The sequence below is a fragment of the Dipodomys spectabilis genome, unplaced genomic scaffold, assembly GCF_019054845.1.
Source record: "Dipodomys spectabilis isolate Male_0828 unplaced genomic scaffold, ASM1905484v1 ptg000125l, whole genome shotgun sequence".
Classification (NCBI taxonomy): Eukaryota; Metazoa; Chordata; class Mammalia; order Rodentia; family Heteromyidae; genus Dipodomys; species Dipodomys spectabilis.
The window spans coordinates 19015820-19029751 of NW_024870802.1; the positions used below are offsets into that span (position 1 = coordinate 19015820).

The 13932-nt window shown below is 50.6% G+C and overlaps 1 protein-coding gene across 1 annotated transcript; it reads right to left on the reverse strand.

The window, feature by feature from the left end:
• Positions 1 to 5885: 5885 nt before the first annotated feature.
• On the reverse strand, positions 5886 to 9665 carry LOC122115963 (cytochrome P450 26A1). Its single transcript, XM_042689583.1, has 7 exons — positions 9371 to 9665; positions 8842 to 9066; positions 8344 to 8634; positions 8103 to 8261; positions 7477 to 7611; positions 6730 to 6882; positions 5886 to 6418 (listed from the first exon to the last, which is right to left on the reverse strand). Exons 1-7 carry the CDS (start codon positions 9557 to 9559, stop codon positions 6077 to 6079), a joined length of 1494 nt encoding a protein of 497 aa, XP_042545517.1. The 5' UTR covers positions 9560 to 9665; the 3' UTR covers positions 5886 to 6076.
• Positions 9666 to 13932: the final 4267 nt, after the last annotated feature.

A 13932-nucleotide genomic window follows, 5' to 3' on the forward strand; every position in this document is an offset into this window, starting at 1 on the left:
TTTGTCTGTACAGTTATAAAAATAGGAAATAATCACCAATGGGGTCTAAGCAAAAGATATCCCCATCCAAATTTGGATAACTAATATCTTCTAAAATAATTGAGAGCATCCGTGGCTCATGCCTGTAATCCTAGCTACTCAGGAGGCTGAGCTCTGAGGATCATTATTCGAAGGCAGCCCAGGCAGAAAAGTCCCCATGAAACTTTATTCCCAATTAACCACTCAAAAGCCAGAAGTGACGCAGTGGCTCAAGTGGTAGAGCGCTAGTCTTGAGCACAAAGAGGCTCGGGGATGGCATCCAGGCCCTGAGTTCAAGCCTCACAACCGCCAAAACATTTTTAAAAGTTTCAAAAATAATTGCGGGAGCTCCAAACCAAGGTCCTCATTCCTATAGATAAAGAATTGATGAGGGCTAAGCAACAACTGTCCATTCTAGTGTGTAATTGTGCCCCTCTCCCCCCATCAGCAACCCAACCACCTGGCTCAGATTAATTATATTACCTATCGCAAGGCCTACCAGCCTTCCTAGGTGTGTGGATCCTTGACATGCTGATCAGAAACTTTCCACCATCAGTATTCACAGTGTGGTCCCAGGAGCAGCAGACTCAGCATCACCTGGGAACTGCCTAGAAACGTACATTTTTGAGTCAGCCCAGAAAATCTGCAGGGGATCCCAATAATCCATTTCAGCAAGTGGTTCAGGTGATTCTGACACACACTAGTATGGAAGAAAGCCTTTTTCTCATGAGTAGAAAGCACTTCATGATGTTCAATAGAAGGGGTGCAGAGAGTCTAAGGGTCTAGCTCTACCAGTGTTCAAATAGCCCTGATCCTGCCCAGAAATGCTAGCAGCAATCAATACCTCTCCACCAGGCTTTCTGTCAAATTCTTTTTTTGGGGGGGAAGGAGGTGCCACTTATGGGTCTTGAACTCAGGGCCTAGGTGCTATCCCTGAGCTTTTTACTCAAAGCTAGCACTTGAGCCACAGTTCTACTTCTGGCTTATATTTTGGACAGTGGGGAGGGGGAAGTTAATTAGAGCTATGAGTCACATGGACTTTCCTGCCCAGGGTAGCTTCAAATCACAATACAGTTTTGTGGAATTCTTTCTGGCTAAGACTTCAAGTTCTCACAGCACCTTCAAGAGCCGCTCAGAGGTATAGTGAGGAGCAAGAACCTGGAAACAATGTGGCCTCAAAGCATCTATTCACCTGCCCTCTTTTTCCTTGATGCTTATATAAATAAACAATATGGCTGGATTGGTTGGTTGGTTGGTTGGTTGGTTGAAATCAAAGGCCAAGTCCTGCAACTTGCTGGGCACATTCTCTGGTGTAACCTAAAGATCCTTTTAATTTCAAATGACCTTGCCAGTCTCCCTTCCAGCTCTAAATGTCTGTGACTAATCGCTATTCCATGAGCTTTCCATTTCAGAACACCACAAATCTAACATTGAATAAGACACCATTACATTGGATGGGGTGACTGATTCATCAATGAATCAGTTGGCTGTCCTTAATACATTTTTTTTGGTCAGATTATAAACAAAACGCCTGGCCCCCTTTCTGTAGTTGAAGTGAAACCACTCACCAGTGACTTGAGAGCACTACCCTGAAGCTTTCCGTATCTGAAATGTATACGGAGATTTCTAACCCCTCAATAGATGAGGGCAGGTTGGGCAGTGGTAAGAAATCTTACAGTCTTTGTACTGAGACGATGTGGTTCTGAACATTGCAACACGATAAGTCTCACCCAGAAAACCCACCAAGCAGTCCAGAGCTAAGGCTCCAACCCTATCCTAAGGTTCTAACTGGAGTTGAGTCTACTTCAAAGGAAGGAAAGCTTGTTTGGCCAAATACCCAGGAAGCATCAGTTTCAGGAATGTGACATGCTGTTAAACCACAGCCCTGTAAGCTTGTGGCTGCCTAGATTTTTCCAAGGATGAAAGTTTCAGCTTTCAAAGAAAAACATGGCACCATGTAAGTGGGAGAACTTATACGGTAAATGGTGTCAATTGGGTCCCAGAAGCTTTCTTTCCCAATGCATACCTACTGTGTGTGAGTATATTCCAGGCGGAGGGCAAGAATGGACTCAATCTACACAATTGGGATGAGGAGACACACTTCCTGAGCTTGCATTTGCTTCTCTGGAGGCAGAGAATGGACCACTGGGATGGGCCAGAGTCCAGTGTTGACACATATGAATTCCCCACTGAGGCCAGGTGGAGTGAATGGTCAGCCTGGGACAGGCAGGAGAGGCCTTGGGATGTTGGAGCAAACACAGGAATTGTAGTTGGGAGTAACAGGTCACAGAGCGCTCCGTGTCTCTGAGGTCTCATTCAGCCTCCTGTGCTTCTGGTTTGGAGAGAGGGATCACCTGGGACTTGCTGGAAGACCATATGGGGATGACCTGTCTCCCTGGGTTGGAGTTAATCCTGGGATTCATTCAGAGCTTTACAATTATCTACTTTGGAAAAGAATTTGGAGGATGATTTGACCCGATTTCTCCCTTCATGTCACGATTGCTATGGAGCCTGGCCATTTAGTTTCTGTTTGGGTGTCTCCATTTAGAGGGAGCTTGCTTTCTTCCCAGGTAGCCTGTGTCATCATCACAGCTGCCTCCTTACCTGGCACTTCCAAGCCTTCTTCTGTCTTATCCCCTTAAGCGCATGCTCTGTTCTTCAGAATGGACCTGAAACTTCTATTTACCACCACAACTTAGCCTGTTTGAAAGACCCACCAAAACCGCTCTTCTCCCACAGTGCTTTTATGGGATGGCTCCTGGACCTGGTTACGGTCATCTGAATCCTCTCTCGTTGCTCATTTTCTTGAAACAGAACAGTTTTTTAGGTAGATTGAAACAGCATAGGTCAGATGTAGGCAATGTGGGGCAATGCTGGAAACCAGAGACCACAGATGCTTTTGGTCAACCCCAGTGCTGGGTGATCACTCCAGAGGCCAGGCAACCTTGGTCAGGTATGACATAGAGTTGTGGTAAGCTGCAGCCTCTCACAATCTGGGGGGTCAAGATAACCTAGGGTCAGAATGAGTGGACACTGAATTTCATGGACACTGGTGGGAAAACCACTGGGCCCTCAGCTTGGCATAGAAGGGAGAAGCCCGCCCCCTTGTGGCACTCTGTGGAGTGGCAAGGTACTAAAACACGTTGCCCCAAAAGATAGGAGGTCTTGGAGGAAGCAGCTCACAGCTGTCTTTTCACCTCTTGGGGGGGGGGGGGGCTGTCTTGTAGAAGAAGAGGGGAGAATGGAAGAAGACATGAAGAGAAGTTATAAAATGGTGGCTCCTAGGTTTAGTTGTTGGCTACAGAAAGAAAGATGTCAGACAGGTGTTACAGCTGTTAAAAAAAAAAAAGAGGGAAAAAAAGGAATACCAGACCAAAATGAACAAAAGCAGGCATCAGAAAGTTTCTTTCTAGTTCTGTCGCTCCTGTGTAGGTGAGCTAAATAAGAACTACAGTCCAGGGGCTGGGAAGGTGGCTCAGTGGTAGAGTGCTTGCTTTGCATGCCTCAGGCCCTGGGTTTGATTCCTCAGCACCACATAAGCAAAAAGAAAAAAGCTGGAAGTGGCGCTGTGGCTCAAGTGGTAGAGTGCTAGCCTTGAGCTGAAGAGCTGAGGGACAGCGCCCAGGCCCAGAGTTCAAGCCCCACGACCAGACCCAAAAAAAAAAAAAGAACTACAGTCCAGAAGATGTCGTTCTCACCGTGGTCTAGCATGTGTGGCATTGCACCTGTGACTGAAGACATGGGAAGCTACAAGGGCAGAGGGCACTGCAGAGGAGAGTTTGCAAAGGGCTCCCGTTTGTCCACTGGACAGGTCCACCCACTGCCCCGTAGAACATAGTGCCCTTCCATTATTGGGCCTCTGGAACATCAAAGGGTCCGTTTCCTACAGTCATCTCCTCTCCTTTCCACACATTCAGCCAAATCTACATCATCGCTCCATCCCATGGGTATGGCTGGCCCAAAGGTCCTCATACCATAAAACAAGTTTGCCTCGGTAGGTGTGAGCCAGGCTTCCTTCCTATCCAATGCCCACAAGAGTCCCATTGCCCTTACACTTGAGTGCTTTTAGCCTGCCTTTACCAGACACTCAGCACATCACCAAACGCTGCGCCTGTAATGTATTACTGTAGATCAATCCTCTGCTACTCTGCAACTGATCAGTCAAGTTGAGCTAAAGGCGGCCCTGAGAAAGACAAACCAGAAGCACTTTTCTCAAAGCTCTCCAAATAAAAAATAAGGTGGACTTAAAATGTCAATTCTATTTTAATTAAAATAGCTCAAATTTCTTACCACACTGTGCTCGCAGAAATCGCCAAAGATGTTACTGTGGCAGACTGGAAAAATCATGAGTGTTGAAAGCCTTCTTTAAGTTGACCTTGTATAAATGATCTGAAATAGTGATTGCCCCTAAGTCCCCCTCTCCCCCAAGCTAGTCCTATTAGCTAGGAAGATCCAGGGCAAAGGTTATGGAGATGAGGGGTCATCTTAGCCTGCTGCAGAATACTAAAGCTTGGGCTGAAACTGTGTAAGCTTGTATCATTTGTAAAACTGCCTGATGAGGTCCTTATAAAGCATTCTAAGTGATTATGTAGACATTCAAGATCTCCGAAGATTCCAACAGAAAACACAATCCAAGATTTACCTAAACACTAAAGGCAGGTAGAACACGCAAGTCTAATTGTTCACAGAACTCCTGCTTGAAAAACACCTATTTAGACTACTCAGTTTCCGTGGCAGCATTGCCAAATTCTAAAATTGTTCGTGAAAAATTTTCAAGTCCAAAAACCTACAAGCATTCAGAGGTTCAGTAAGCAGACAGTGCCATTTCACAACGGAAAATACGCTTGCATAAGCAAGTCACCAGGCCTAACCTTTCTGGATTGAGAGGCTGGCCCTCAGTTCAGAACATGGCCATGCCAGGGTCAGAAATGTGACAAAACTGCTCTTTAGAGGAGGTTAGCCAAGGTTCACAGGGTCATGACTGGGCCATTTTATCAGTCATGTCAGGCTCATACCCTATTGCCTGGGATAGATAAAAAAAACTTTATCTGTCAGTTAGGGAAATCTGCTCCTCCTGCCCCATTTTGAAAAGAAAACCTGGGTTCAGCTTATCTAAACCAGAGACCTGCCTCTCCTGGTCCTGTTTTCATATATAACTTCTAAGTCAAAATGACATGCCAATGATTTTCCGTCTCATCTTAGTCAAGAACTGTCCATAATTGGAGTGACTGGCTTTGTCTTATCTAAAAATCCTAGCTTCAGAGGACAGCTTCTGGCTCTGTCTGACCACATGAATTTATTATGTTTGTTACATGTTTTTTATGCTGGAGGAGTTATATTAGAATGGACGGTTCCAATGTGTTACCTTTTCAGAATCATCTTTATTCTAAAATGGAGCAAAAAAAAAAAAAAAAACAAGGTTAAATTCCCAGCACCACACACACACACACACACACACACACACACTACCTTCACCTAAAATCAACTTTGGGTTGGGGATATGGAAAGGTGGTTCAGTGTTGGAGTACTTGCCTAACTTGTATGAGGCCTTGAATTTCAACTCCAGCACTGCCAAAATAAAGTTTTTAAATTAACTTAATTAAACTAACCATGATAACATTTTCAAGTAGGGAATCTAATTTGCCTTAGAAGAGTTTGCAAAGATACCTTTGGACTATCTCACATATCATATATATTTTCTGATGAAAGAATTTTAAAAAACCTAAGGTTTCTTCCTTACAGAAAGCAGATATGCACAGATGACAAAAATATCCAGATATGCATTTAGAAATCTTATTCAAATACACTGACTGCAAACATTAAACTAGTAGGGCTTTCCCAATGGGAATCTTGAATGTAAGAAAAGTACTTTCGAACTGTCCTTTATTGGCAATTACATAAATTCATCATTTTAATATTTAAAGACCATAGTACTGCAATGGAGACACATAAATAGTATAATATACATCAGAAATTAAATACAATAAAGTCAGCACGGCACTATATAAAAACGTATATGTACACTTCACTAAGTCCAAGGTTTGAGCACTCATGCCCATCAGATTTCCCCCTGGAAGTGGGTGAATCTTGCAGGGAGATTGTCCACAGGATACACAGTGGGACTAGTCTTCATCGTAGGAGGGCCATTAAGAAGCTGCCAGTCACAATGCCTGGCCAGCTCCACTGTAAATATTTTGAGAAGAATTTTTGCGAACTCTTTGCCTACACAGCTCCGAAGGCCTCCTCCAAATGGAATGAAGCTGAATCTGGATGCGTCCTCTGGGTAAGGCAGCATAAATCGGTCCGGATTAAATTCCTCTTTGTTTGTGAAGATGTCAGCCACATCGTGCGTGTCACAGATACTGTAGATAACATTCCAGCCCTTAGGAATTTGGTATCCCTGTAAAAGATTTTGAGGGCCCAAGGATTGGGCCTTTAACTTTAATTTAAATTTAACTTTAAGAAGCCACCTCCAATGTGATGGGGGGGAGGGGGGATTATGAGTTAAAAGAGAAGGGTGACAGGAAAGGAGGGGGCTAATTGGGGTGACTGGAATCTATGTCCCAAGGGAGGGACAAGATCATGTTTGCAAAAGCGTCAAGAATTTAAGCCATAATTTGAGCCATAAAGAATTTAAGACAGGGTAGGACAAAAACCACACAAAAAGGCAGAGGGTTAGTTAGGGTCTATCAGGGGAAGAACTCAACTCACATTTAATTCAAAAGTCTTCAGAGCAACCCGAAACCCTCCTGGAACAGGGGGATTCAGTCTAAGGGTCTCCTTAATAACACATCCAGTGTATTTAAGTTGTTCCAAAATTTCCATGTCCAACTTGTTGTTGCGATTGCTCTTGCAAAGTAAGCCCTAACCAAACAGGCATACAGAGGTGAATGGTTATTTGTGTTCCAATAAAATCAGCCTAGCAGACCTAAACAGGAGTTAAGTGGCAAAGAAACCCCAAAAGGCCTCAAGATGGGGGGGGGGGGGGGGGGGAGGACAGCAGCAAGGGACCATTTGTCTCCACCCCTCAGCCCAAATACACAGCCTACAATTCCAAGAGAAATTTGCTCACCACCCCTGCCCCATCACTGCCCATCCTAATCAGCTAGCTATCTGTACTGTTCACACTACCCCCGCCCCCCTCCCAGCCTTTAAACACCCAAACTCAAGAAATCTCCAGGGCTCAGCAAATCAGCAAGGAGAGTGGAGAAGGGGTGGGAATGTAAGGTCAAACCCTGCTCAGGTGGATCCTAGCTCAAGATTGTCTCCTTTTTATTTCCCACGGGTGATTTTTCTCCCCCCTCCCCCACTGGCCCACCCAGGCCATGGACCAGTCCATGGCTCCAAGGTGAATACTCAATGATACTTATATAACTTGGGTACATTAGGAAGGTGGTTAAGAAGCAGAATACCCTAAGCTAATAAGGAACCCTCTAGAATCTTCCAGAATCCTCCTACCTTACTCTTCAGCTCCTCTCGAACTTTCTGGAGAACGTGTGGGTAGAGCCCCAGGTAAGTGATCAGAGATGTAGCCGCACTGGCCGTGGTTTCGTGCCCTCCAAAGAGGAGTTCGGTTGAAGATTGTTTTAGCGCCTAAGAATGGAGTAAGACGGCCGTTTTCACCTTGAACAGTTTTGCAGGGAGCTTTCTCAGAACCCGATTGAACATTCATTCATAAGGCAAAACTAGAAGGATGAAACATTTTGGAACCCAACGTCTTTAAAGAAAGCGTGAAACCCTTTGGCTAGGCCAGAACAGGAGGGCAGCACCCCGCCGCGCCCGCCACAGAGACCATGATTTTCTTTAAAAAATCGCCCAAGTTTCTTTATTAACATTTTGCAAGTGTTCAACATCCCTTTGAAACCTGGAGAGGCGAGGGTACCCTCTGGTTCAGCCTCTTCCTGACCTGATCGTGGCAGGCTGGGGTGGTGCCCATGCCAAGAAGTTGGGTCCCAGGCAGCGGCGCCTTTGGGGACCCCAAGAGTTGTGCTTAGAAAGTGAGGGGGACCAAACCTTGCAACACACACACACACACACACACACACACACACACACACACACACACACACACACACAGGGCTCACCTGCATGTCCAGCCGCTCTCCCCTCTCCCACGAGTGTTCGATCAGCAGCTGCAGCGCGTCTTTGCAGCCCTCTCCGGGTTCCGCGGCCCGCAGCCGGCGGATCTTGGCGTGGATGTTCTCCTCGATGCGCGCGTGGATGAGGTTCCGCGCCTTCATGCCCTGAGCGCCGAGAGTGCGTGACAATCAGCAAAGGCCCGGCTCCCCGCCTCCCTGAGATCCACCCGGCGCACGTCGTTCTTACCCGGTACAGCCCGCTGAAGGGCACGTCGATGGGCAGCGAGAAGAGGTTTCGGGTCATCTCCTCGAAGGCCTCCACGAGCTGCTGCTCGCCCTCCTCCCCGCCGGCCCGCAGGGGCTCGCAGCCCAGCAGGATGCGCGTGGCGATGCGGAACGTGAGGCGCTTCACCTCGGGGTAGACCAGCAGGCCGCGCTCGCCGCAGCTCAGCCACCGCTCCAAGCCACTGCCCACCTCCTCGGCGATCACTGGCACGTAGCACTGGAGCGCCTCGCGGCTGAAAGCCCGCATGATCACCTGCACACCCCAAGGGGCAGACATTGAGAACATCCGCCATGGCGGGTGACCCCCAGCCTCTGCGGATCCCTCCAGCCGCGGGTGGGAAAGGTAAAGGAGGCTTCCGGAGGGTTGCAGTCCGCGCCTCGCGCGGCCGCCACTCGCCAGCACCTCCAATGAATGAGGTCTCCCTCCCTCCCTCCCTAGGCGTGGATCCTCCGCCCTCACCTTCTTTCGCTGCTTGTGCGAGGAATCATGCAGGTTGGAGAGACACCCGGAGCCCAGGATAGTGCGCACCGACGCCGGCCAGTGCACCGACACCAGCCGATGTTCTCCCAGCAAGATGCGCCGCACGTTGTCGGCACCCATGACCCGCACCGTGGGCCGTCCGAACAGATGTGTCTTGTAGATGAAGCCGTATTTCCTGCGCTTCATCTGCAGGAACTTCCTCCGCTGGGCAAGGGAGGTGGTGGAGGAGGAGACAGAAGGCGTGAGGGGGGCGCCGGGGGGACCGTCGCGCCTCCCGCTAGTCCCGGCCTCCTAGCCTGAGTCCCAGGCTACAACTCTCCCACCCCCATTCCCTCCTCCGTCCTCCCCCCACCCCACGCCCCGACACACACACACACACACACACACACACACACACACACACACACACACACACACACACACACACACACACCTCCGGCTTCAGCCGAGACCAGAACCGAGCCGGGCTCCGGGTAAGCGCCCAGTCCCACGCCCTAAGCTTCCTTACCTGCAGTACCATCTGCAAGGTCTCCCCAAAGAACGGAAAGCCCATAGTCCCGGGGGGCAAAGGCAGGGCGCTGCTGCGGTCGCGGCTGCTCACGCAGTACAGGTCCCAGAGCTTGATCGCAGCCAGGAAGAGCAGCAGCGGCAGCAGGAAGGTACAGAGAGCGCTGGCCAGCAGCGCCGGGAGCCCCATGGCACACCGCGGCCTCCCGCGCCACCTGCCGCCGCCGCCAGCGCTCCAGACCCTGCCGCGCGCGCTTGTTTTATAGGCGGTCCAGGTTACTGCCCACGTAGTTACCTTGGTCAAATTAATTCCCCCAAAGTTCATCTTTAATTGAGGATTGGGCCCCTAGCTCCTCCCCCCCGCGAGGCGCTGCCCAAAAATCTTTTAACCGTTTGTTCCACGCCGAGACAGAGGCGTCGCGGTGGCTGCTTCCCTCGGAGCGCGCCTCCTGGGGTGCGGGGCTGGGAGTAACACCTCCCCCATCCAAGGTGCGCCCACATCTACCCAGCGGGGAGTGGGATTAAGGGGGGGTGGGCCGGAGCTCGGGTGAGTGAGGAGCCGGAATTCTGAGTGCTGGGCTTCCTGGCGGTGTCTTCGGGATCCCTCCCTCCTCTCCCTCCCTCCCCCACTCCCGACTGGCCGCCCCAGCTCAAAGCCGCCTTCCAGGCTTTTCATTCACCGGAGCTACACGGGCTCCTTTCCACCTGCCGGGGAAGTAAAGGCCTTGGGGGAACCGTCACCCAGCGGAGTCGCCCACAGACACGTAGAACAAACGGGAACCAACACGCCGAGAGGTCCCCTTCTCTTTTGAGGATATCAATCAAGTCGATCCCTGGACCGGAATCGTAGCAAGAGCCACCTGGGCAGGGCGAGTCCCAGTTCCCCAGCCACCTAGAAGGAGCCAGCAGATAGGAAGGTGTTCAAGTCGGCCTAATGGCCGCACTTAGGCGACCCAGTGGCGGAGAACCATTCATCCGCGGCTCGGCAGTCAATGCCTGGCTGTGCGACCTGGCCACACCGATCCAATTCCTGAGGCCTCGGGGCTCATAGTCCCAGCTGATCCAATTCCTGAGGCCTCGGGGCTCATAGTCCCAGCTACGGACCGTGAAGATGCACACCCCAGGCTGCGCAGAGGGAGGAGAGCCGGTGCGTCCTTACCTCCATCTCTATTTGCCTGATCTTGGGCAAAGTCATCGCAAGTCCTTAAGCCCGTTTCCTTCCGTTTAGGATGCAGATCATTCCCCACCCTCTACAACTCAGAGCGCTTGTGAGTTAGCAAAGGGAGATTCTGGTTGCAAATACTCTCCCCCAGAACCAGGCACGCTGGGCTGCGTTACTAGCTCGGTCTGGACCGTTTACACTCCCACCGTGCGCGCGCTTTCCCCCCTCACGCTGGCCCTAAACCCAGGCTCACTCCTCCCGCTAATGGGAGCCTGGGAGGACTCCGCATCGCGAATTCGGTTTTCTGGACTCTGCCCAATTCCAACCAGCCGCTCCTGTGGGGCCAGTAGTACCTGCCTCCTGGACAGCCAGATGCGCAGTGCGCTCCGGGCCCCACCACGCCGCTTGGGGGACCAGTTAGCCAGGGCCACGTGTGATCTTGGTGCAGGCGCTGGACGCACCAGCAGCGCCGAAAACGAAACAGAGTGACGCGCGTTTGTGACTGGCAGATGCGCGCCCCGCGCTTCTGGAAAATGGAAAACCCTTGGGTCCCGAAGACTGTTAAATACATGGCCCTCCTGTGGTTGTCCCCAAACTTCGAGGGGTCCGAAGTATCTGCTCCAATCGTTAGGACTTGCACAGTCCAAGCCTGGAGCGCCACGGGGCGTGTTTCGGGGAGTGAGCGCGTCTCCGGAGCACTCCGGAGCGCTTCCTTGGTCTGGGAGGGGAATTCTCCTACCATTATTTCTTCTAAGTCGGCGGTAACTGTAAAGAATGCGGGCCCGCTTTGGGGCACTGGGAGCCAGGAGGGCGAATCTCGCTAGAGGTTAAATTCTCAAAAATCCTGGGCTTTTTTTTTTTTTTTTTTTTTGAGAGCCCCGGGGCCGGTGTGCAAGCCCCGCAGGCAGGGGCGTGACCTGGGGCCCAGTCTCAGTCCCCCGGCTTGACCCGCCTGTGACCCCTGCTAGGCCGGACCGTGACATCCGAGTGAACTCGGCAGGACCACCCCGCCAAGTTCAGCGCTCCCGATCACAAGATGAACGAGGCCTGGGCACTGGAAATTGCCATGGGGGTCGGAGGGGAGGTATTATTATCATTTAAATCTACCTGCTAAGGAGACCCACGGGGGTATCCAGAAGAAAAAGATTAAATATGAGAATAAAAGATCACTAAAGGACATCTTGAAGGGGGCAGGAGGATCCATAAATTAACAGCCCGAGCAGAACTTTGATCTAGGAACTTTGCCAAGCTTTCTTGGGTGGGGGGGGGGGCGGGGCTTGATTCAATGGAAAACAAAACATTTACAAAACAGCATTCCAAATTGCCTAGGGGTAGAGGAGGGAAGGGGCGTGTCTGTTTACTTGTGCAGAGGACAAAGACTCGGAGGAAACAAAGTCCTAGAACTAGGGTCGCCACCAGGCCCTTTCTCCACTTTCTGTCTTCCAGCCCCCACAGACTCTTCCCAAGCTCTCATTCCGCCTCTGGGGTTCGGTATCTGCAGCTCCCTCAGTTGGTTTGCCCCTCCCTCAGGCCACTGCAGACTGGTTCCTTCCAACGTCTTCTGTCACCTCCAAGGAGAAGCTCCCCAACCCCGCCCCAGGCCCTCTGTGTTAAAGACCCGTTTTCTTTTCTCTACAGAAGAATTCTTACTTTTTTTTTTTTTTTTTTTGTCTGCCTCCCTCCATTGAGCCTAAGAAGTCCAGAAGAGCCACATCTGGTCCTTCCCCAGAGAATTTAGAGCTACTGGAACAGGAGCTCTCCTAGTCATTAAAATGACTAAGATGTAGGGATGGGAAATTAGAGTAACTGTGGAGGCACCCCTACGGTTTATGGTTACTCCAGACTCCAGAGTAGGTTAACTAAGTCTTATGAAACCAGCTGCTCTGTGGACTTCTGCAAGGCCTCTCCTTTACTCTTCTCCTCAAATCAGAAGGAGCCTTGAAGCAGAGTCTTTTGACCTCCACACCCAGATCTGTGCTGCTCAGACTGGGATGTCCTTATCGGTGCTTTCAAGAGCTTCTTGAGGGGAGACTGCAGCCTGCCACCTTTGCAGTCTCTGGTGCCTGCTAAGCTCAGAGTCTGGCACTGGATCCACAAGTGATGAATTGCCCTGTTGGGCGGCGGGTGTATGAGGTGAGAAGGGCCCACTGAGCTCTTCAGCTGCTAACTCTGCTGTCCCCCCTTTTCTTCAGGCCCCAGAATCCACCTTGAACATAAGTTCAGGAGGGCACTGGTCTCCTTCTGGTTCACTACAGGGTCAGCTCAGGCCTGTATGGTGACTTTCCTGGCTCACCAGTCATGCCCAGCTGCCCAGGCCTGTGGGAAGATCGGTGGCTGTGGGGAGTGATGGCACTCCTGACATCTTGGCTTTGATTTAAACAGTGGTGGGACCTTTTGGATAGGAAAGGCCAGAAGGTCCTGAAATCAGAATAGGAATGTCTGAAAAGGCCAAAGAGCTGAAGCCTTCAAAGTGACATCAATTTAGGGGGTGGCATGGTGGAAGGGGGCAAAATGTTGGAGGTTGGGGAAGCAGGGCATGGCCAGCAGTCTGGTAGCCTATTGCTGGCTCCTCAGGAGATGTTGGGTCTCTTTGCCCCTCTGCCATAGAGGATATTGACACAGTAATTCCAGAGCTTTCGGCCACCAGTTACTGCAGAGAGAATTCACAGCCCGGAGTCCACCAGCATGCTTAGGCTCGGGGCTGAGGCTGCCCATTACCAGTTTCTTCTCTGGGTAGCTGGGGTGGATCCTTCAAGTAGGGCCTGGTGAGCACCACCCTCCGTCTGATCTCATTCACCAGGGAGCAGCTGCCCAGCTAAGCTCCAGCCACCTTACTCAAGAGCTGGCAGGAAATTTTATTTCTTGGCCTTCCTGTTTTGACTACAAATATCCCAAACCTCTCTGATTCTATCTCAACCTCCCATGAAGAGCTTCTGTCTCAACCTCCGATGAACCAGCCTCTCTTTGATCAAATTCTCCCTGCTTAAAAAAAAAAGGGACGATTAAGTGCATTCTTGAAGTGGGAATTTAAAAGAAGGTTCCAGCTGAATTCGTTGATGTTGAGTTTCTAACAGGACGGGGAAAAGGTTCTCTGGGCCTTTCGAGTTGCTCGACTTCTCAGCTTGCCCTACGGCCCAGTGTCAGATCAGGGTCTCATCCTGGCGTCCTGGCTTGCTCGAAAGGTGGGATAGACGGAATATCCACCCTCCCTGTGCACATCACATCACACACACACACACACATACACCAGGACCCGTGATCCTACCCGATTGCCACGGAAAGGTGAAACCGGGTTACACCCGTGGGGCATCGATCGGTTTTCTCCATCCAGCTTTGCGATCTTGGAAAGTGGAGAAGAGACTTAAACCTACCACCTTCATTCCGCAAGGTGCGGAGAGCAG